At 36.6% G+C, this 22,355-nt stretch overlaps 1 protein-coding gene across 2 annotated transcripts in view; it reads right to left on the minus strand.

Annotated features, from left to right (window-relative positions):
• Nucleotides 1-22,355, minus strand: part of BIRC6 (baculoviral IAP repeat containing 6) — a 163,177-nt gene that overhangs the window by 47,405 nt on the left and 93,417 nt on the right. For both annotated transcript variants that reach the window (XM_065729152.1, XM_065729144.1), the window contains exons 58-65: nt 19,865-19,996; nt 17,394-17,561; nt 16,360-16,533; nt 14,527-14,723; nt 12,518-12,818; nt 9,731-9,948; nt 8,260-8,424; nt 6,251-6,419 (exon numbers count right to left, since the gene is read on the minus strand). In XM_065729152.1, the coding sequence (XP_065585224.1) occupies nt 6,251-6,419; nt 8,260-8,424; nt 9,731-9,948; nt 12,518-12,818; nt 14,527-14,723; nt 16,360-16,533; nt 17,394-17,561; nt 19,865-19,996 (1,524 nt within the window). The remainder of the gene's footprint in view (nt 1-6,250; nt 6,420-8,259; nt 8,425-9,730; nt 9,949-12,517; nt 12,819-14,526; nt 14,724-16,359; nt 16,534-17,393; nt 17,562-19,864; nt 19,997-22,355) is intronic.

Here is a 22,355-nt window from a genome sequence, read left to right on the forward strand (position 1 = left end):
GATTTACAGAAGAACGAGGTAGAAGATGGCACATTCTGATTTTGCTACTCTGAGTCAATACTGGTTCATCTAGAAGAAATGATGCATTGAGCTGAGGCTGCACTGGAACAAAAACACACAGATGAGAAAACTTACGGTCTGTATTCTACAGCAGTTCTCTGGTACTGTGTACTAATTTTAGGATACAAAGCACCAGAGCATTATGTAAGGCTCAGCTGTATGGTAAAGAAATTATGAAGCTTATTCATGTTTACTTAGGACTACAGGATATAGTCAGTACTTTCTTTCAATGTCCTATCCGTATTAGTACACTTACGCCTATCATCACATTAATCTCAAGGTTACGTGAGATGGGGCTTAAAATAAGAAGTTACGAGAACTTGAAAACTAACAGAAAGGAAAATTCAGATAGAAACTACCGTTTATTTTCATCCAGAAGTTACTCTACGGTTGTCAATTCTGTGAAATAAATAAACACTTTCATGTCATTTCAGTGCATAACTGTCTTCTCCAAATTGTGACTTGACCAGTACACCAACGTTGGAGTGTGATACTGCACTCCTCACTTTGTAAGCACTTCAATAGCACAGTAGGGAAAGAGCATTCACGAAGTTAGAACCCTAGATCTAACTTTACTAAAGCTCCAATCCAATAGATCCTGTGTTTACACCTTAAATCAAATATATGCGTAGGAATCACAAACAAACAAGGAATTTATACCTCTCGTACCTTATATCTATCTTATACCATAGATATAGGCATAAATCTATGGAAAAGCAGAGTTTCATGACATTCCAACATTCACACGGCAGTAGTACCTTCAGCAATGGATGAATAAAGATGTCACCACACAGCTTAATGAACTCACTGCACCAACTTCAGAGACCCATATGGGAACACAAGCTTCCAGAAGTACTCGGCCTTCTCAGTCCAGTAGAAACGGACTGCTCTTAAAACGGCAAAACAACACCACAGAATGCCTTGAGGAGATGTCTGATCAATAGAAAATAAATGCTTCAGCAAAAAGCTAGTGTAGTTCAAGCTCTGAGATGAAGAAGGCAGGCCTGAAAAGAATGACTATAATAGATAAAGCCACAACAAAGATCTATCTAGAGGCAGAAAAACAAACCCAGTATGTTCACCTTCAGCAGATTTGTCTGTAGTATGTACTGCGTACAAAAATTTCACAAGGAGGTATTTGGCAGCAGGTTGGAGCAATCCAACAGCTAATGAACACACATATCCAGGATGGCACAGTACTTGATAAACAACAAAATACGCATTAAGAGCAAAAACTGGATTGTTACCAAGTGGAACATCCTGCATACACAGTCCCTTCAGTAAAGCCCTCCCATACAAATACAACTTTTATTTTCTACAGTCAAATCCAAGGAAGACTGAGCTGGATCTAACACTACAAGCTATGTGGAACACATATCATGGATTCTTTATCCACCAAAGAACGGAGGGTGACTAAAAGAGCCAAGAGGTGAGCATTCAAAGCAGTAGCTGCAAGAAGATGTCAGCTCAAATCACATCACTGTCTGCTTCCTGTATGCCTGGGAATTCAAGCAAAGAATTCAGGTACAGCTCTGTGACTTGCCACAAAGCTTGTCTTCCAGGAAACAGGTGGTAACAGATCTCTCTCCAGGGTTTAAACAAGGAGAAGTCATCTCAGGGCTTGCTAGATATTAGTTTAGGAACAAACTAGTACAGCTAGTAGTTAAGCAAGAAGAACCTACCTATTACTGTCGTGCTTTCTTCTCTCCTTATTAAATATTGGCATTTATCAGATTTCATGAGACTAGGTCTCCCAGGACTTTTCTTTTTTCAGTTCTTTAAGTGCTTACCTTTGGAAGGCCTCAAAGCGGGCAGGGATCTGCAGTGAGATACCCTTGTCTTTACTGCCAACCCTTTATGGGGCCTGGGAAGGGGTGGACCTGATCTCCCCTGGGTTGGCCCTGCCTTCCCACCAGATGCTCAATCACTGGTTCAGGCCGTGACTTGGCATTTCCACCACACCACGTATTCCTGATGGTCATGTCTGTTGGGAACTTCTTGTTGGAAGCAAATTTCATTGTGCTACATTGTGCTCAAGGAGAGAAACGTTCATGTATTTGAGGGAGTTCTTAAAAAATATATATTCTTTCAACTTAGACATGCTATATGAAAGAGAACACTGAAAAAGTTTTCCATGACAGCTTTTGGCATGAAGTACACATAAATGCCCAGTAATGAATACATGCTAGATGTTCCATGGCAAAGAAGCTAAGAATGATATCAAGTTTTACAAATGTAAACATGAATTCTTCAGGAATTAACATAAACGTAATAGGAAAATCTCGCTGTGCTATAAAGGCAAACTTATTTTTGTTTATAAAATGAAATATGACAAAAGACACAGCAATACCATAACATGATATGACAAAGATGGGAAAAAACATTCAAATAAATGGGGAGAATTCCAGTAGATATCTTTCCTTGTGACTAGTGCTGTGATCTATCTTGTATAAAATGCAGAAGTCCTTCACAGATAGACAAACTTTCCTTCTTTACATGAAAGAAAGCAATTACGGAAATTAATGAAAGTTAAAAAACAAACAACAAAAACAAACAAAAAAACCTGACCAGTTTGCAATTTTCAAGGGCTTTACAATCACCTTACTCAGAAGCAGATGAAGCTGCAGAACGTGACAGAGCAATCTGGTTTGCAAAGATCTACTTCAAGGTGAGACTTCTAAACTACGTGAGCACTATTCAGCTGATTAATATTACTTTAATCTAGTACAGTCTAGATAACAATCCAATCTGAATAGGTTTTAGGGAAATTGAGCAGTAATGGCAAAACATATTTAAAGCAACACAAATCCTAGATAACTTTCTAAAGCGCAACAAAGGTAAATTTTATATTCTGGTACTGAGCCTGCTCAAGAATACTGCAGGATGAAGCAGACCTGTACCTAGTAAAATGTGTAAATAATACATGGAATTCTCACCAATACCAAAATGCCCATTATTTTGTTTGACCACAGTGGCATCAGCCTGCTGTGCAATAATGGGACACAGAAAAGCCAGCATTTTACTTACACGTATTTCTTGACAGAGAATGTTCTCCACATAACTTTATGCGTATGGCAGAGATAGTATGTGAAGATCATTTACTTCAATGATTTACAGTGAAACTTATAATCTGGCACAAGAATAAAGGTTACTCTCATGCTGGAAGTATTAATTAGTTCCAGTATTATCCATTCAGGTCTGAGAAAGTTACAGAGATGCTGAAACTTGCTATTTTCTGTCAGCATTTTGCTCAGCACAGCTTGTTACTGATGAGGTGCCAAAACATGGGAACACTCTATTAGCATTCTGCATGCAGTGTCCTGATTTCTCAGTCCAGCATGTTCTAGGAAAAATACAGTTAGTTGCTTGTTCTACATGAAAGTACACTTGATAGTAGAAGGTACACCTGTTTGAAAACTGGAAGATTGTGTTCATGAGCTTTACCACTAATACTGCTCCTCTTCCTACTTGTACTGGGTAAGCATTCAGCCCTATTGGAGTAAAGATAAGAATCTAAGCTATAGAACTTTGAAATAAAATTAGAAGGTCTAACATGAAAGACTCAAGCCTGTTCTACTACACTTCACTAGTCTTCAAGGTTTAGTCATCCAAGTTACCAACCTAAATTGTTTCAGGTAATTTTCTCATCTTATGAGCACTGTACAAGAGCTCAGCATTACTCCAAAGCATCTCAACTTCCAACTCTTTTGTAAGGCCAGGCCTTCCCATCAGTTATGTGTCCTGATGCTCCGCAGGTGATACTAGGAACCCCAGCACCACCTGCAACTCATACACATTGATTTGAGAGTTGTCTGCTTTTGGACTACACAGCAATTACTGCATTGGTTATGCCTGGCTGTCAGTAAGACAAACTGCTTTCAGGGACTCCTTTTAAATTAAATGCATCTGACTCAAATATTCATGATGCAAAGACATTCTTTCTGGAATTCATGCCTACTTGCACATTATCCTCTCCTACAGGTATCCTATTACATTTCTAAAGACAAGCTTGACTGATATAAGCCTGCAGAGCTCTTTTCTTTTTAATGAAGAACATTGTTAACTACAGTTTTAGGTATAAAACTTCAAATACAGCAGGAAGCACTTAAGACTGTATTGCTCAGATCAATGTATTGAGCACAGCAATCTTTCAGTTCTAAATTCCAATGAATAAAATAGTCTTTGTGAATTTGGAATTAGAAGAGTAGGTAACAGCTTTTCACTAAAAAGCAAGGTTTTGCTGTGCTATAACAGTTTATTGGCTACTTTAAGAGCTACACACACTTTTATGAAAATACGTGAAGTATCTCTTTTGTTCCCACTTGATTAATTGTTAATTCAAAACTCTAACGTTTGAGTATCCTCTGACAATCACAATAGCAGTAGTCCAGGAAAAGAGAGCTAAAATTAAATTTTTCCACTGAGGCTGTTCTTCTTCTTTGTACTTAGGGAAAACAAATTGTCCCTGAAAGTCAAACTTGTCTAAACTTCTCTCTACCAGCCACATATCTCATCTCTTCTATCAGCATCTGACTGTTCTTCCCCAGTTAAAGGTGACTTACACAGACAGATATGTTTTTCAATAGAAGACAGCAGAAAAGTAATTTCAACAGCTGCGAATCATTTATAACTCTGAACCAACAGCTTCATCCTCTAGATAAAAGGGCATTTTTGCCAGGATTTTCAGTGACTTTTTCCCTTCTACCTCAACAACAGAAGAATTTATGAATGTCTGTTAGAAAGATTACATTTCTTCATTGTTTTACTTTTTTTTATTTAGTCTTTTACTTTAAATTTTCATTTGCAACTATGAGCCTAGTATGTAAGCCACATAGTTCATCTTCCTGACTGCAATATGTGCAAAATTGAACCAACAAATTCATGAAAAAATTGAGAGAGTTGTCAAGTTATGGCCCAGCAAGTGACATCTCTGTATTTATATATTTTTTACTGTAAAGCCTCAGCAGACTCATTGAACTACTTTTATTCCATCACAGGGGATCATGTCATGCCCTAGTTACCACAGGAACAGCCACGTTCTTGTTTTAGTTCTGTGTAGCTTTGTAGACTCTTAAGACACAGATGACTTCTCTTTAAACTCTGGAGACAAAATATATCAAGCAGCTATGACACTGTTCCAAGAAATTCTCATTTCTACACAATACAACGGGCATCCAAAAGTGCTACAGTAATGTGATAACATGTCTACTGGTTACTTCAACGAGGGAGGCAAAATTAGGTCCCAAACCAAATTACTCAGAATTGGAACAATATCCTCTGCTATTTACAGATTAAATCCATCTTTATAAAGCATCCAAACAAAAATCCAGCCTAAGGCAAAGTCTATGTTCAAAAACTTAAGGGATCTATGAATAACTTTATAGTAACACTTGTCATCTAGTGAGACTAAATGTGATCATAAACTCAATCATCTGATGGTTTTACCATTATTTCCGCACAGACATTTGCTTAATTCACTGCTTGAAACTTTCTTAGATAACTGAAGTACCTTCTGTAGTAAGATTTAGCATACTGAATGAAAACTACTGAAACATTTTTGAGTAGAACTGCAACATATAACTCACCTGTTTTTTTTTCTTTAAAAACAGAAACAAAACCCACTCTGATGATTTCATTGTTCCATTTTTTAAAAATACTGCAGTTTTTCTTAAGGGGCTGATTTTTTATTTTCCTGAAGGCAAGAGTAAAAGGACTGCTCGAAGTAAACACAGAATAGCTCTAGAACTTAGTAGTTTCAACATATAGCTACTTCAGGCATATACTTGATCAATTTTCTTACAAAATTCAAAATTTTCTTCTCAGAAAGATTCCTGGTCTTGTATAAAGTACTCTCTCTCCATATATCTTTTATATAATAAGGAGAGTAAGAATTTTTCAGATGGAAAAATGATATTCACATTCATTTCAACAGTTTAAGAACTGGGTTTCAAATTTAAAGACTATAAACCAAGGAAATTCAAGCACTAAGAACAAATGAGTATTTCAGTGAATGCTGTTATTTAGTTTTCGAAGGCTAAAGTGAATGCTTCGTTAGTACAGTTCTAAAATGGCAAATATATTGAAACTAGTCAGAACAAGCTGTTGTTGATGGATATAGTGCTGTTTTCTTATAACACTTACTTGACAGAGTTAAGTACTTGGGGCTTAGCAGGAAAGAATGGCACCTTACCCGAATCGTTGCGGAGGTACGATGACATTGCTGGAATGAGGCAAGACTGACTGAGTAGCTCAAGGAGAACAGATGGCAAAGCGCTGCTGTTCTGCCCTCTACCCTCGTGGCTACTCTGGGTCTCTCCATTCGATGTACTTCCTGCAGGATTTATGTAACTGGCAAGAACCTGAAATGCAGAAAAGTATTTAATCAAAACTGCTTTATTTTAGGGAAAAGAACTTTGGTTTTCCTCCTTAAGGGATACACCATAATACTTTGCAAGCTACACTGTTAATTCATTACTTGTGTTTATTTCAGCAGTCCCGAAGATGTCTCAGAAGGAATTTTATTCAGCTCCAAGAATATGATCACAATTTTGGCAAATGAGAAAATTAAATAAGTATTTTAATTCTGAATGACTTCAAGAGATCAACTAATGTGAATATAGATAGAACTGCTAGAATTACTCAAAACAGGAGATTGCAGGCTCACTGCTGAGATGTGCTGCTAACCAATCCCATTCCCTTTAGAACAGCCAATACCTAAAAATTATTACTTTTTCAAATGTTTTAAAAGCCATCTGTAATCTACTTTTGGATGGAATTTCCAGTTGCAGATGAGATAACTTGCAATGAGCATGCCAGTTACTCTGAACGACTGCTCATGTGTGTGCTTGTGCTTCAGTAAACAAGGAGCAACCCTTCCCACAGCACAGGTGGGAAGCTGCTTCAGGACATGCCAACTGCAGCTCGTGCTGAGTTCACAGGCCCTTCAATGGATGCTGAAGACTTTCTTTTGTTCTCCTTTGATCTAACCCCACTACCCACTGTCTTTTGCTGCAGCATCTTACTCTACTAGCATGCTGTATGAATTTTCCAAAACAATCTTTCAGGAGAACTGATCATAAAACTGACTGACATCTTTAGCAAAATGCTGAAGGGTTTTTTACTTCTTCCTCCAGTGGCTGACTACTCAAGGCAAACGGCTCCGTTCCTCATGACTTTTGACAGTTATAGCTAAACCTCTGCATGGCATAACACAGAATACTGCCTGGAAGCGTCGCCAACAGTAATTCAGGTGCTTTGAACTCTTGTGCTTAGGAGAATTGTTTCAGATTTTGTTTTGCTTTTGTAAGAGGATGCGATCCTTGTGCCTTGTAATCTACAGTGACAGAAATAACCGATTCCATCAAATTGATATCTTCATCAGTGAGGGCACAGACATTTTCAGAACCTGACCTCATTTGTGCTCTCTCCCAGCCATAACGTTAACCAACACATCTGAGCTGACAGTTCTGTGAATGAAGTGTTTGATGACTAGAACGTTTCTAATTTTACACTGCTCTAAGATAACGGGTTGGTTGCATTTCACAACTGGTCTTAAAAGCCCTAACTGAATGGGACATTCTTCTCCTTAATATAAGGTATTTGAGAGGCATTGGTATTACTGAGATCTAGATGCTCATCGGTCAATTAATATAGCTAGTTAAGGGTCATAATCAAGACTTTACAGTATGCCCGAGTGAGGTTTTGTTTTACTGACATACAACACATTCATGGATGCTTTATTAACAACTTTGGACACTTTCTTAAAGCAGAGAAAAACAAGTAAAAAATGAAGGTAATGAGACTTTGGCACAAAAAAAAAAAAAAAAGTCTGCTTCCATATCATTTTTCCTTAATGGACAGTTTTTACTTTTTACTGAATGCCACAGAGATGTATGACAGCTCCAGGGAAATACACTGGAAAACATCATTGTTCAGTCTATTCAGAACTGTCACCTAAGCTTACCCGCTTGGGTCCTTTTTATGCAGTAGCCTAGTGAAGCTTAAAAACAGCCTCACTCAAAACATATTTAATTTTTCATGGACACAGTTGTGCACACAGTTATAAAAGGTTTTGTTTTGCTTTTCTTTTTGCCCCAAATACCATAATTACTGTACTATCAGACTAAAAAAATACAAACTCTATTTTTTTTCCTAGGCTTTCAATCACTTGTAATTACTCAAAATTTCATCAATACACACCTGTAGAAGGCAGGTCACATGCTCCTCTTCTAGCCTTTGCTTAGTCAAAGCTTGCTCAACATCCCATCCTGAAGCTGTGGAGCCTGTTCCAAAGCCCGTACCCTTAGCCCAGTACAACTGCTGTTCTTCTGTTGATGCACTGTTGTGTGTACTTGACACCTGTGGCTAAGTTACAGGAAAAAAAAAAAAGTCATAACTTCATATTTTTAATCTTACCAACCAGATATCTAAAAAGTCTTCTGTAAAATAATGTAATCTCAATTTATTAACATAATAAAGATGCTAATATACAGGTGAACTCAAAAGCTTTAAAGAGGAATAATGCCACAGAATCCCCATAAAGGTCAGGACTAAATTGTTGCAAGTGACTCTTAGATTTCACTAAAACTGCAAATCTATTATTGTTCTCATTTAAAATACTGTTACTATTTAAAAGATGAAAGACACTAAAACGTTATTTAATTGATATCATGCTGAGCAATAAATCTCTGAAATTTTTATTATTTAACTCTTACTCAAGTTGAATAACAATTAGAAGAAGGGATGGAAGGAAGGAATGTCACGAAAAGTAAACAACTGAAATGTTTAGATGCTCAAGAATATGCTGTTTTTGAATACATGTACCAAAAAGAGAAGTGGTAAAAGTTACACATGTAGCTTCGATACATGATCTCTGTATCACTGAAACATAAACTCTTATTTCCTCTGCGGATAACAAGGAGGAAATGCCTTTTCTTCCATGTTCTGAGATCCCTTATATTTTTCCAAAGGAGCTTGCAGTGCTTATTCCAATGGTCTGTATTACTGCATTAACAGAACTCCAATACTAAATTTCCTAGCCCTTACAAAACTATTTAAATACAGGCAGTTTGAGCAGAAATAGCACCTCACAATCCTAAAAAAGTCAGTTCATACACATTCTGAATACAGGGTAATCTAACACAGTAAGCACCCTGAAAAAGTTTTACTTCAGAGATCCACTAGGGATCTTGAAAAGTATAGACAAATGAGATTCAAAAGATTGTCTATTAATTCATTATTTTTCACTTATTTTTATTTACTGCTTATTTTATAAGCATTTAAGAGAAAACAATTTGCAGTCAGTAGAGTTTAGACGATGAATGCTAAATAAGGTAATGAGGTCATGCTACCTAATGATCATTAAGGAAGAAAGAACAAACTCTCCATTACTATGCCTCTCATACACTTAAAAAAAAAAAAAGAATCTTTGAAAGAAACTGATTACACCTTAATGCTTCATGATAAGCCTTCTCTGTTGGTTGAATTTCACGATCACTATGTTTATATGCAACAAGCAAGTACAATTACTTAATAAGTACTTTCTAATTATTTTTGCTCTTCACTCAAATGTCAGCTGCATAGAAATTAAATTTTAACCAAAGTAGTGAGATTATTTTCTTTTTTATAGCAAAAAACTGTTGTTTTGCAATTATTCTGCTATTAAACTTACCTCTGCCTGGCTGGGACTAGCATTAGGAACCCTTGGTGCATGGTGGCTTAGAGCAGACAGACAAGCAAGGATAAGATGTATAGCTCCAATTTCCAGTGCCATCCTCCTGAGCAGTACTCCATCATCAGTCGTCAATGGTGTAGTGCTGAACAAAGTGCGCAGCACATGGAAGGGCAGGGTTGGAAGCACATTTGCTGAAGGAGACTGTAAGATATGACCTAGATTAAAGAAAAAAGAAAAGAAAAATCACATTTTGTTTCAATAGTTCAGTACTGCCTGTTAATGTTTGCAATGATTTACAGAACACAATACAGAAATATAGCAAGGACTTAAGCATTCAGCTATGGTAAGCTATCTAATATTAAGTTTCTCTTATCAACAGTTTTTCAGAAGAATATTTCTTTGTCTCCTTTATGGACTTGATTAAAATAAAAAGTTAAAAGATTTGATACACCATTTCCAAGGAAAAAATTTATTTCCTTAACAATTACATGTGTTCTCTATGTTTAACGATGCTGCATGTTATATTTCTAACTAAAACAGAATGAAAGCAGTTTAGACTAATTTTTTTTCTAAACCTTGCAAGTCAAATGAGTTAAACACAGATGGTCAACAAACAGCAGCTCAGCTGGCAAGCAGCTGTAATTTATTATGATGGATGTGCTGTTTTGTTTTTCGTTATTTTTTTTTTAAACTTGTGATCATATTATGAATTAACACCCTAAACAATCCAAGCTGTGACGTGACTCAAGTCATGTGGTGAAATAATAGCATAATTTCAATTCCATGAGCTGCTTGCTTTCATTTTGGAGATCTATCTAAAAATTTTAACCCTTACGTATTATGAGCAACAATTACTTCTTCTAAAAGCCACATTACAAATAATGGAATGACCTACAAATGAAACAGACAGATTTGGAAATTGTCTCAAATGAATTTGATATGTCTCAAAATATGTTTGACATTCTGACTACAGTGTATATGTAAAATAGAGATATTTGAGCACTGAACACATTTCTAAATAGCCAGCTCTGTTCAGAAGTTTCCTTCTCACTTTAAATATGTTTATATTATTTTCTGCTTCAGACCAAAGAGTTTATCAGCTATACCACCATCCAGAGGCATTAAATGAAATACATCACAAACATGACTATGTATTTGTGTGTATATATATCCACACACAATCAGTTTGTGCCTATTTGCAAGCCTTCGTAAAGGGAAAAGAAGGATGCAAAATATCATTTGACTTGGATTTTCCTAATCTTCCTAAATAAAACTGCATAGTTCTGGGAAAAAACAAAAAGTGCATCTGACAGTCTTCCACAACTGCACGTGTACTCCAATGGAGAAAACTTTAAAACAGTTCTAAACATATGCCCAGGATTAACCTTCTCAGACAAACGAATCCATATTTAACCTATATCTCCATATTATGTGAAAAAATTACAGGTGTATGGAGGGATGTACTTAGAAATGGAAAACATTAATACTTCACACAGAGAACTAGTGTAAACTACTGTGAACAACTGATAACATATTTGTTAAAGAGCTGAATTCACCCTTTTGACTACGAGAATGGAGACACTCATTATTTAGTCCTTCAAAACCATACGCTAAGAGGGAATACAATTCCTGTCATCAAGTGCATGAGAAAGAAGAGTTATTCACAAAGACCAATGTAGGTACAATGATAACTGGGCACAAAACTGGATATGAGTAATTTTAGGTTGAAAATGAATGACAGCTCCCAATTATCAGGAAAATGATGTTCTGGAACTGTATTCCAATAGCAACAGTAGATGCACACTTAGAAGGAAGAAAAGCAATTCAAACTGTGAAATTTTGTGTTAGTCTCTTTCTATATACAGAATGTGTATATAATTGTTTGCGAAAGCAAAGGACTGAAATCAACTCATGAACATCAAAATCAGAGCGAGCATACACAGTCATTTAGGTAATTGCCATTCAAATAAGTTTGAAGTAAACAGCCAGAAAACTGCATAACAGTTTGTTATGCAGCGTGTTCCTGACTACTGTCCTGTACCTAAATATAACAGAATTAAAATATAACACAGAATGGACAGTAACAGAGATGAAGTGCAGTTGATTGACATCTGAAAAAATGGCACTGTTTGCAAAGGCATAATGAAAGAAGTCTGAAAGTACTGCAGGATCTCTTTATTTTTTCCAAAACTTTGAGAAATAACTAATACTATAACAATATGCATTATTCTAGGTTGGAAAGACACTGACTGCAAATAAGGGTCTGCTCATCTGTTGTTTTACATAAGATCACTCCCTTTATTCCTATGAACTCACACTACTACAATAGAGTTTATTCTTAGCTACTTGGTTGCTATAATCTTCATAGCATCCGGTCCTTTTTCTAATGTAGTCTCCAACAGTTCATTCTGCATCTGCTTTAGCTATGCTACTTTGCATTTGGTTGCAGGAATACACAACATTTGCTCAATTTGTTGAGCACATCCTACTATGCAAGACAGTTCTGTCCAAGTGCACTGTCATTTCTGTTTTATCAGTAGTTATTTTACAATTACTCATAGCGTCTAGATGTAAGCACATGAATACTGATGACTGTCCCAAAACTTCACCAGGAAGAATCACACATTAAGAGATGTGAGACTATGACAGCTGCTAGCAACACAGCTCTTCACAAACTGCACAAACCATTTCTAACTTCCTGCTACAAGTGTTACAGTATAAATAATTTTAAGTAAAATGATCTAGCCGTGGTCTACAAAGAAACATAATAATTGCAGCACATACTTCCTTCACCATCATCTGTAACTCCCAACACCAATCTCAACAGACACTGAGCATGTTTCCGTTCTTTTAGCAGCACCTCAGCATAGCCCGGGAGACGAAGGAATAAACCAAAGGCAGCCAAAGAATGCGCGGGAATGGGAGACATTGTCTGAACTGTTGACTTGATCGGTGGAGGTTCTGCAGCAATTGTTTCTGGTGCTTCATACACCAGTTCCCCTGATTGTTCAATAGTAACCCATTCAAACTGATCACTGTCCTTCTGCTTTTCCTGTGTGGTTGAGGTAACAACTGGAGTGCTCACCTTAAACAATAAGAACAGGAATAAAAGAAGTTGGTGGCTGTACAGCCAAACATCCGTTCAGAATTAATATTAAGAATTAAAGGACACGAAATCTCAGTGTAAAACACCTCTACAATTCACATTAAGCACATTACCATTTACAGATGCATGTACCAGGGACCTCCAAAAAAGCAGAGTCACGTGAACCCACTGCAGACACTCATGCCTCTCTCTAAATTGAAGAGCTTCAGGCTTTTATAACAAAAAAAATCAACTGATGTAAGCCTATTTAAAATTTTGTTACTTATCACCACACTGATCTAAGCTGGAAAAAATTAATCTAAAAAGTCACTGCAGAATTTATTCAGAACGGCAAATTCCAATTAGAAGTCAAAACCACAACTAGCTGTATTGCCTCCAACCATCCACACATTAAGAGAATAATTAAGTAAAAATTAAAACATAGCATTTGCAGAATGATAAGTATCAGTAATTTAAAGCAAAATATGAGTAAAATTAAAGAGCCTGGAGAATTCAATCGCCTCCATCCTGAATCTTTTATTTAGAATTACAGTACTTGTTTTAACAGCCCACAATTCTTATTCTGTATTTGAATTTAAACGTATCATGAATTAGAAAAAAAATGTTTCAATAAAATAACCTCCCAGGACTTCCGGAAGACTTCTAGGAAGGGGAAAAAGGGATCCAATTTCTTATGGCCATAATTTGACTTTAATCTGTTGCAGTATCCCACAGATCTGCCTTTACCAATGCAAACTACGTGCTATTTCACAGTATTTCAAAATACAGTAACCACTTATGCAAACACATTTTCTTAACTTTTAGATATTGTACAGGCTTCATGCAATATCTCTAAAACATCTTCAGAAAAACTATACTTGTAACGTGCTGCCGTAGTGAATGTGCTCTTCCTGAATTGCACTGCTATTTACAAGTGACTCACACTAATCACCGTGGTCTCATGACAGGCCACCCACTCCTGTCATAGTTTTGCAGTCAAGGTACCCAGCAGCACCCTTCAGTCATGATCAACTCCATTTCAAAGGGAACAGATAATCACAATCTTTCTTATTAGGTGTATCAGTTAAAAAATGTTAAGAAACACAGCCAACCAAATCATTTTGGAGCTATTTTTAACTTTTTTTTCATGAGGGCTTGTGCCCCAAGAAAAGCAGCCAAAGGAGTAATTCCACACTAATGCAACTGCTGACATTTTCGAAAAGCCTACCCATGATAAGTCAATACATAACTATAATCACAAATATACAAATAAATAACGTGTTTATTATGGAATTTATATGCTATTATTAAAAAATTAATTCAGACAAGGCTACTTACTAAGATAATATATAAAATAAAATTATATGATCCACACTGAAAACTACATTCCACCTAACCACAAAAAATGATCACTGAGAGTAATTAAATGATATGCAATTATGGCTTTATAGCACAACAACTCTTTGCTACCGTACTCTCCAAATTACCATAGGAATTAACAGAAGTAAGGCAAGCAGCAACACTGAGCTCCTGCTTTTGTTTTACAAGAACATGGCTACTCAACTGCTGTGTATGCACTTGTGTATTTTTAAGTAGCTTCCTCCCCTGGCTGAGATGTCACATAGAACAATATGGAAACATGGTGACAATACTGCTCTTAAACAAAAGATTGTTAGCATGCTTTTCTAGATGGATTTTTTTCACTCACTTGTTGAATTACATCAGGATAAAGCATAGGAAGTCTCTCTGCAATTAGGGCCAATCCACCCATCCCTGCAAAAACTTGCAGTGGAGACTGAATGGGACATGTTTCAAGTAGTGATTCATCTAGCACTGCATCCATGCACTCATCCCCAGGACTGATTGCTTCATCTTCAGGACAAGGACCCAGTAAATCTGTGTGTTCTACAAAAACATAAGGGTAAAACAAGTTAATAGTTAAAACAAGCTAATCATCATCAATACTGTGTATTTTTCCACCTTCTCGTATAAAAAAGTACATCAAAAGTAGACTCCTCTTCTAAAGAAATCCTGAGTCAAGAACCTGAAAAGAGTGAGTACAAGAATATCTAAAGAAAATAAAACTATTAGTACTTTTTGGCAATTACAGCAAACTCATGCCGTAACTATGGATAATTTACAGAGATTAATATGTTAATAATTAGAACGTACATTTTAATTGAAAATTGCATCAAAAATACTAATATGAATTCAGCAATTACTTCTATGAATTATAATAAAAATAGTTACTAAAAAGCATAAGCACTAACCTTCATAACTGCTAAGTGGCCATTATGAAACACCTGAATATAATTAATACTTTCCTGAATACTAACATATATCAATGGATTTGTGATGACAAAGTAAAATTTGCAATAGTATTATTCTCAAGTCTAACAAAAAAAAAAAAAATCCAACAAAAAACAAACCCCGGTAACCTAGTAAAAAATTTAAGAGCATCTTCATATTTTTGCATGCAACTACTAATAAACTGAATCTACTCTAATTTCATTCAAATAAAAAAATATTAATTACTGGTTTAGAGTTTAAATAAACAGCAAAACAAAACAGAAATATTATTTGAAAGATAAAGTCCTTTCAATAGTAAAAGAATTGTATACCCACTCCTGGCACACAGTCAGGAAACACTTTGTTCAGACTAGTAGCAAGAAAATTGATTTAAATATATATTTAATTCCACTCTTCTTCAGGTTCTCTTGTTTTTTTTCAGAAAGACCTATTTAATGAGTTTTTACAAAAGCCTCTATGCTAAAACATCTGTGTGATTAACTTTGTAATTCCATGCTGTGCCATCAGGTTGGTGACTGGATCACCCTGGCTAAATATCAAGGTCCCATTCTTCTAATCTCTTCTTTAAATGAACAACAACAACAATTTTCAAATTAGATTCCTGGGATGCAGTTCTTTCCTCCAAAAGGGAGTTCTTCCCCCTTCGCTGTAGCTAGAAGATAGCAAGCAATTAGAAAAACCCTGAACAAGGAAGAGATTATATTAGATGATTTTAAAAAGAATGTTCTTAAAAGCTGGAGTTATGAGACATGCTCAGATGGGCTTGAAACTTTTTTAATTTAATTTTTTAATTCTCATTTTCCATGAAGTACGTTAAGTTCTCAGGCTACTGCAATAAAGTTTTTCACGTGTCTGTAAGTGCTCCTGTATTATTTTATCTGCCCTGGCTATTAGCCCAAACACATGCTACTGAGAAACTGAATACATGTCTAGACTTAAATACACAGTATCAATACAAGCATATCATACACAACAACATAACGAAGAAAGAAAAGTGAAATTATAACAAACATACTGGTACACCTTACACATACAATCCGAAGGCAGGCAGTAAATTCATTATCTATCACAAAGGTTAGCACTTGCCTTTTAGCAAATAGGTCAGAAACACATTTGCAAGATAGCACACAAAGCTGCTGTTTCTTACAAAGAAAAACAAAAAATAAATTCCCCTCCCCCCTTTCTTTTTCCCCAAAATAAAAGCATTTTAAAAAGGAAAAAAAAACCTCACCTTTTTCTGTATGAAGACGTTTAAATGAGTCCGTTTTCGATAAGCTTGGATCTGAGATGACTTTGGATCCAAGCTTAACTGTCAAATCAATTGATCGGTATCCTTGAGGGAGTTTACGGTCATAGAGGAGAGTGAGAAGCTGGGCAAGCGTCATTTCAGCGGGTAACGGTTGGCCTAAACAACAACAGCACTGAGTCAGTGTGGAAAATTATGATGGGGTTATTGTAACATGCATATCCAGGTGCTGTTCTTTTAGTATACTTGGCATCTGCGTCACGAGGAAGTGGCTCTAAACCAAGGCCTTACTTCCAGCACTCTTGGAAAAAGGGGCCCAACCAGCTAGGAATAGAGCATCAAAGAACTACGGCAACATTCCCTAAAGCAGCTCTGTGTCAAAAGCCCAAAGCACTTGGCATATGTAGCAAACAGCTAAGGTTGTAATTTGGAGTGCATTTTAATCAGGTACTACCTGCCCCTACTACTGAATTCAACCCGTTACATTGTGGTGGCATAAAAGCATGTGATGATAAGGTAAAAAGGCTGAAGTGGAAAAAACTAGAAAACAAACAAACCTGCAGTTCCTTTCCAGCACTATGAATCCCAGGCCTAACTCAGTACACCAGTGTCAAGGCACAACAACTCAAGAAAAAGTGAATGGCAGTGCACGGAGTAATTTCCTTAGCAGCAGTGTAGAAACAAAATGCACATGCAACTACAGCCCAAATCCATCACTCATATCAGGACTTTGGCCACTCTGCTAAGGAAGAATACGTTATTCCTTGAAATTACAAGTTATTCTTAAGGCAGACCAAATTCTCCTGGTAATTATTAGACTTCGATATAAAGGCAAATGGTTTAGAATTAGATCGTTTAATATCCTTAGCATACTAATTTCATTTTGACAGTACTTGGCCAATTAACACAAGTCCCAGTAAAGTCTTCAGTGTCGATCTGTCTCTGTATCATCTTTCTAATGATAATCAGCTACTGAAAAAGATTGTTTTGTAAAGTTTAAAAACAGTTATTAAAGTTACCTGGTAGGAGTTTATGGTACAGATGGAAAACTGGAACGCTAATAGTCTTGCTGGAAGATTCTGCTCCAGAGGAAGATGTACCTACTTTATCTGCCATCACTCTGCCTCGTCTCGATGGTGGACGTGGAGGGGTAGATGAAACAGCTCTTTTTGACTGAGATTTCAAACCTAGTACAGAGATAATAATTAAAAAAAATCAAGTTATTATAGTATTTAATAACTTCAGATAGCCAAGTTGCAATGCACTCAATCCCGTCAACTGTTGCAAAAAAGTCGCATTGAAAAATACTACAAGTATCAGAGCAGCATTCACATTTAAAATGCGTTTGAATCTAATCCTCATATTTTTACAGTTGTGCATCCTCCTAAGTCCAACGTATAAAACAAGCTGTAACTGTAAACTGCTTCTTTGACTCTGCTCTTAACACAGCTAAAGAGCCTGTCAATGGGTCTGTCCTGGCTTTATCAGCAATGCACATAATGAATAATGATAACAACATGGTTTTGTTTCCTTTTCTCCAGAAGGGGAAGAAAGAGGCCCCCTTTCCCTGTTGCACTTGAACCCATGACAGGGACCTATAATAAAACATTTTGAGGTTGTTTTAGCAAACTGAAATCGAGTAAGGTAAAAATTCCTACACTGACAGGTACTTCAGCATATCACAGAATCAAAGGGGTTGGAAGGGACCTCAAGAGATCGAGTCCAACCTCTCTGCCAAAGCAGGTTCCCTACACCAGGTATATAGTCCATAGACAAACATCGGGCCAAGCAGGTTACTTGAGCTACTTGTACTGACATTAGAACAACTGTTGAAAGGCATCTTTAAACAAGCTTTTAAAGCTGCCTTGATCAAAACCTTATAATTAAGAACTACAAGAAAGCTAAAGTGAAGAACAGGTATATGAAAGCTTACTGAGCTTCTGATCAAAACTGCCACATTTTGAGACAGGCAGCGACGACTTAAAGTATATTGAAACTGGACTACCAACACGTTCTATCAGCTGTATAGAAAAGCACAAGTGAAAAAGTCAACAGACCTAAGTAAGAATATACATGCAACTACTGCACTATAATCAGCCAAGAGCAGCTGTAAAACTAATATTATCCTGACATGCCATGTTATAATATGCTTTTACTTCACCTTCTTAGTAGGATAAGCTATAATACTCAATTAACTTCAGTAGTCTACTAACACAGTCTGTTTCAGGAAGATCAGGCTCCAAACAACTCTCTAACAGTTTTAGCAATGGGGATAGGTAAAACAGTGACTGCACGAGTATTAGGAAACAAAAAAAATGTACAAAAAAGAAAATATAACAAGATACAGACAAAAGAAAAGATTCCATGAAAAGACAGTTAAAAACAAATGCAAATTAAATTCACATTTAAGCTGTTTTACCTAAGTGGAAGAAAACCAAGCAGGAAAGAACAATAATCTTTGTTTCTAAACAAGGAATTGCTCATATGAAGTAGTATAACCGGAGATGCAAGTGGGATGAAACATGGCTAACTATGCTGTGCCCTATTTTCAGCACTAGTATGTTGTTTTCTTCCTAGTTCCTTCCATCATGTTGTAACACTTCACTTACATATCTTTATGTTTTAAATCTTATCCTGCCTAAGTGATACCAGTTATCATTAACAATCACCTGTTTAGTTTTAAAGATTGTTATGGTTCTATGATATACCAACATCCATGTAAATGCTGCCCTATTCCACAGTTGAATTATAACTAAAATGCTGGAATAAAAAAAGCTTAAGAAATATTGGTGCCAGAACTCTTAGAATAACAGCCTCTCTTCTTCATGCTTCACGAAGTGTAAATGAAATAGAGAACGCTCAATGAGGGCAGAAACCTAGACAAGAAAAGGGCAGTTTGAAGTTCAATAATCTTTCACACACTAGAACGTCAAACTGAAATTCCACAGCCATCACCTGGACTGTAATGCTGTACCACTGCAAGATTGCCATACTCAACCTATAGCCTCTGTAATAATGGAGCGTACACTTCATTTGTGGTTTCCAAGTGGAATAATGTGTTCTTATACTGACAAGTTTTAAATACTTTCATTTCCAAAACATATTGTGGAAGTAGGTGATTAAACTCTGAGGCACTAGTCACTGCAAAAAGGCAGAGGAATTAATACCCAAACTATATAATAGTAGTCAAATACTAATATCTTAGCATACAACATAAATCTGAGCGTGAGTCTACAAAATCCTGAGAAACACACAGCACCCACAACAGACAGCCAACTTTAGGTACAGAGTTGCCAAGGTCTATTGTTCAGTACAGACAGTTCAATCTGGATCTGATCTTTGCTGCTTAGCAGACAGTTAGATTAACTGGGCATTACAATTTTGTCTAATCCTTGCTAGTAATTAAATAAATGACTGCAGATTTGATTCCCCTCCTGCACCCTTTTAATTTTAGAAAGATCAATTTTTCAAAGATGGAACAAAAACATACCAGAAGCAACAACGACACTGTAATTGTCCTGGAACCCATTTTCTGCTTTAACTTTTTCTTTTTCTTCATAGTTTTTCTTTTCTTTATCTTCCTTCTGTTCATTAATTAGCTTAGCTGTGATACTGGGTGTATCTATTCAGGAAAAAAAATAAAAATAAAAAAATCAAAACAGGAGAGAAAGGATAGGTACCATATTCATTTCACTGTTTTCTAGGCTGTTAACACAACTATGCTGAACTATTTCTGTGGCTTAGACTTCCATCCCAAGCAAAAATATTCTGATAAATATCAAAGAATGAAGGTATCGCAAGTACAGTCACTTCCCCAAAACGTACCCCTTAATAATCTAAAACTGTTTCAACCTAAATCTTTTACATGCTAAGTCATATATTTTTATGTTAAAACACAACTGCAACTACTAAAAAAATGAGATTAGAAAAAGACAAAACAAACAAAAGGCAATCAAAACAAACCCTAAGGAAAAACAAAATATATTGTTAAAGCATATCTACGGACTTACTTATATTGTTGTATTTAAGCCCACATATCTAGATATCAATTCCAGATCTGGTGAAATTAGAGGATGCATAAAGAATACATCCAAAACTTGTGCATTTGCTTTAGTGAATATTTCATTTCAGTTGGATCATTAGTGTAAGTCAAAGATATCAGCAAGCAGCTTAAAAATTATTTACTGTTTGTCACAATGGATTATTTTACGCCTTGTAAACCACTGGTACCAAAATCAAAAATAAAAAAAAGAGCAAGTGTAGAGTCCTGGCCCTAGGGAGAAATAACCACATGCACCAGTACAGGTTGGGGGACAACCCAGTGGGGAGGAGCTCTGCAGAGAGGGATCTGGGTGCCCTGGTGGATGACAGGTTTGGTCATAAGCCAGCAGTGTGCGCTGGTGGCCAAGAAGGCCAGTGGCATCCTGGGGTGCATTAAGAACAGTGTGGCCAGCAGGTCAAGGGAGGTGATCCTCCCCCTCTTCTCTGCCCTGGTGAGGCCTCACCTGGAGTATTGTGTACAGTTTTGGGCTCCCCGGTACAAAAAAGACAGGGATCTCCTTGAAAGAGACCAGCAGAGGGCTACAAAGATGATAAAGGACGTGGAACACCTCTCTTATGAGGAGAGGCTGAGAGACCTGGGGCTGTTCAGCCTTGAAAAAAGAAGACTCAGAGGGGATCTGATCCACATCTATAAATACGTTAGGAGCAGGAGGCAAAGGGATGAGGCTGGACTCTTCTCAGCAGTGTGTGGTGATAGGACGAGGGGAAATGGCCACAAAATGATGCACAGGAAGTTCTGCACAAATGTGTGTGGGAATTTCTTCACAGTGCAGTGATGGAGCAGTGGCACAGCTGCACAGAGAGGTGGTGGAGTCTCCTTCTCTGGAGATGTTCAAGACCCACCTGGACGCCTACCTGTGCAACCTGGGCTAGGGAGCTGCTCTGGCAGGGGGTTGGGCTCGATGATCTCTGGAGGTCCCTTCCAACCCCCACAGTGCCATGATTCTGTGAAAATTGTTAAATCATTCTCCAGTTGCTTTGGAGAAGATACATAGTGTGAAACTGCTGTTACTCAGGACCTAATATATAAATATTTACATCTATTTATGTACATACCCGTGTATATATTTATTTACAGATACATATTTCAGACTTGGTGTGGACATCCTCACTAGTATTTTTAACATCCTCATTAGTATTATTTGTATACTAAAATTTAGTTTGGTCTAGTGGATTGAATGTCCATTTAGTCATTAATAAAACCACTGGAGATGCTTAAGAAAACATACTGTTAGTATTTGGGTAATATCCACCTTTGTTGTTCAGTCTTTCTGACCTGTCAAGACCAGCAAATTAAAACCAAGGTTGATAGAATACAAAACAACTAATTCTAGACGATCGTCTCTGCTAAGACACTGCATACTCTTCTTCTATTGAAGGGATACGAGCAGCAAGTTTAGCAATGCTCTTACACTGCACTTGCATTTTTTAATTTTTTAGGACAGTGAGAAAAAATATGGGATGAACACTCTTACTGTGGTTTGTTTTTACAGAAAGTACGAAACGATCAATTTTAGATCTTAACATAACAAAAGACCTTGAAAGAACAGCTAAGAATGAAAAACAAAATTAATCCACGGAACTAGAAGTGGGATCTTCAAAACTTCCTACTGTTGCAGTGGTAGCAGCCCGTTCTTTCTTTTCCCACTGCCAGTACATCCTTTCTCTCCTTTCAATCTAAACATACAGCTCATTCTTTGTATACTAGTCTTCTTTACTGTCCTAACCATAAACTTCATGGAAAGATATACACAAAATACAAAGATTTAACGACATCAGCAAAATCACAACACATACAGGAGGGAAGCATAAAAGAATGTGAACCTTTCCAGAACTCATTCTTTCAATTTAAAATGAAACAATTCTGCAAGATAAAGCAAAGTTATGATGCACTACTAAGTCAGCATTTGATCAGATTC

Source organism: Cyrtonyx montezumae, unplaced genomic scaffold, assembly GCF_038088225.1.
Source record: "Cyrtonyx montezumae isolate F1298 unplaced genomic scaffold, pur_monq_1.0 scaffold_0, whole genome shotgun sequence".
NCBI lineage: Eukaryota > Metazoa > Chordata > Aves > Galliformes > Odontophoridae > Cyrtonyx > Cyrtonyx montezumae.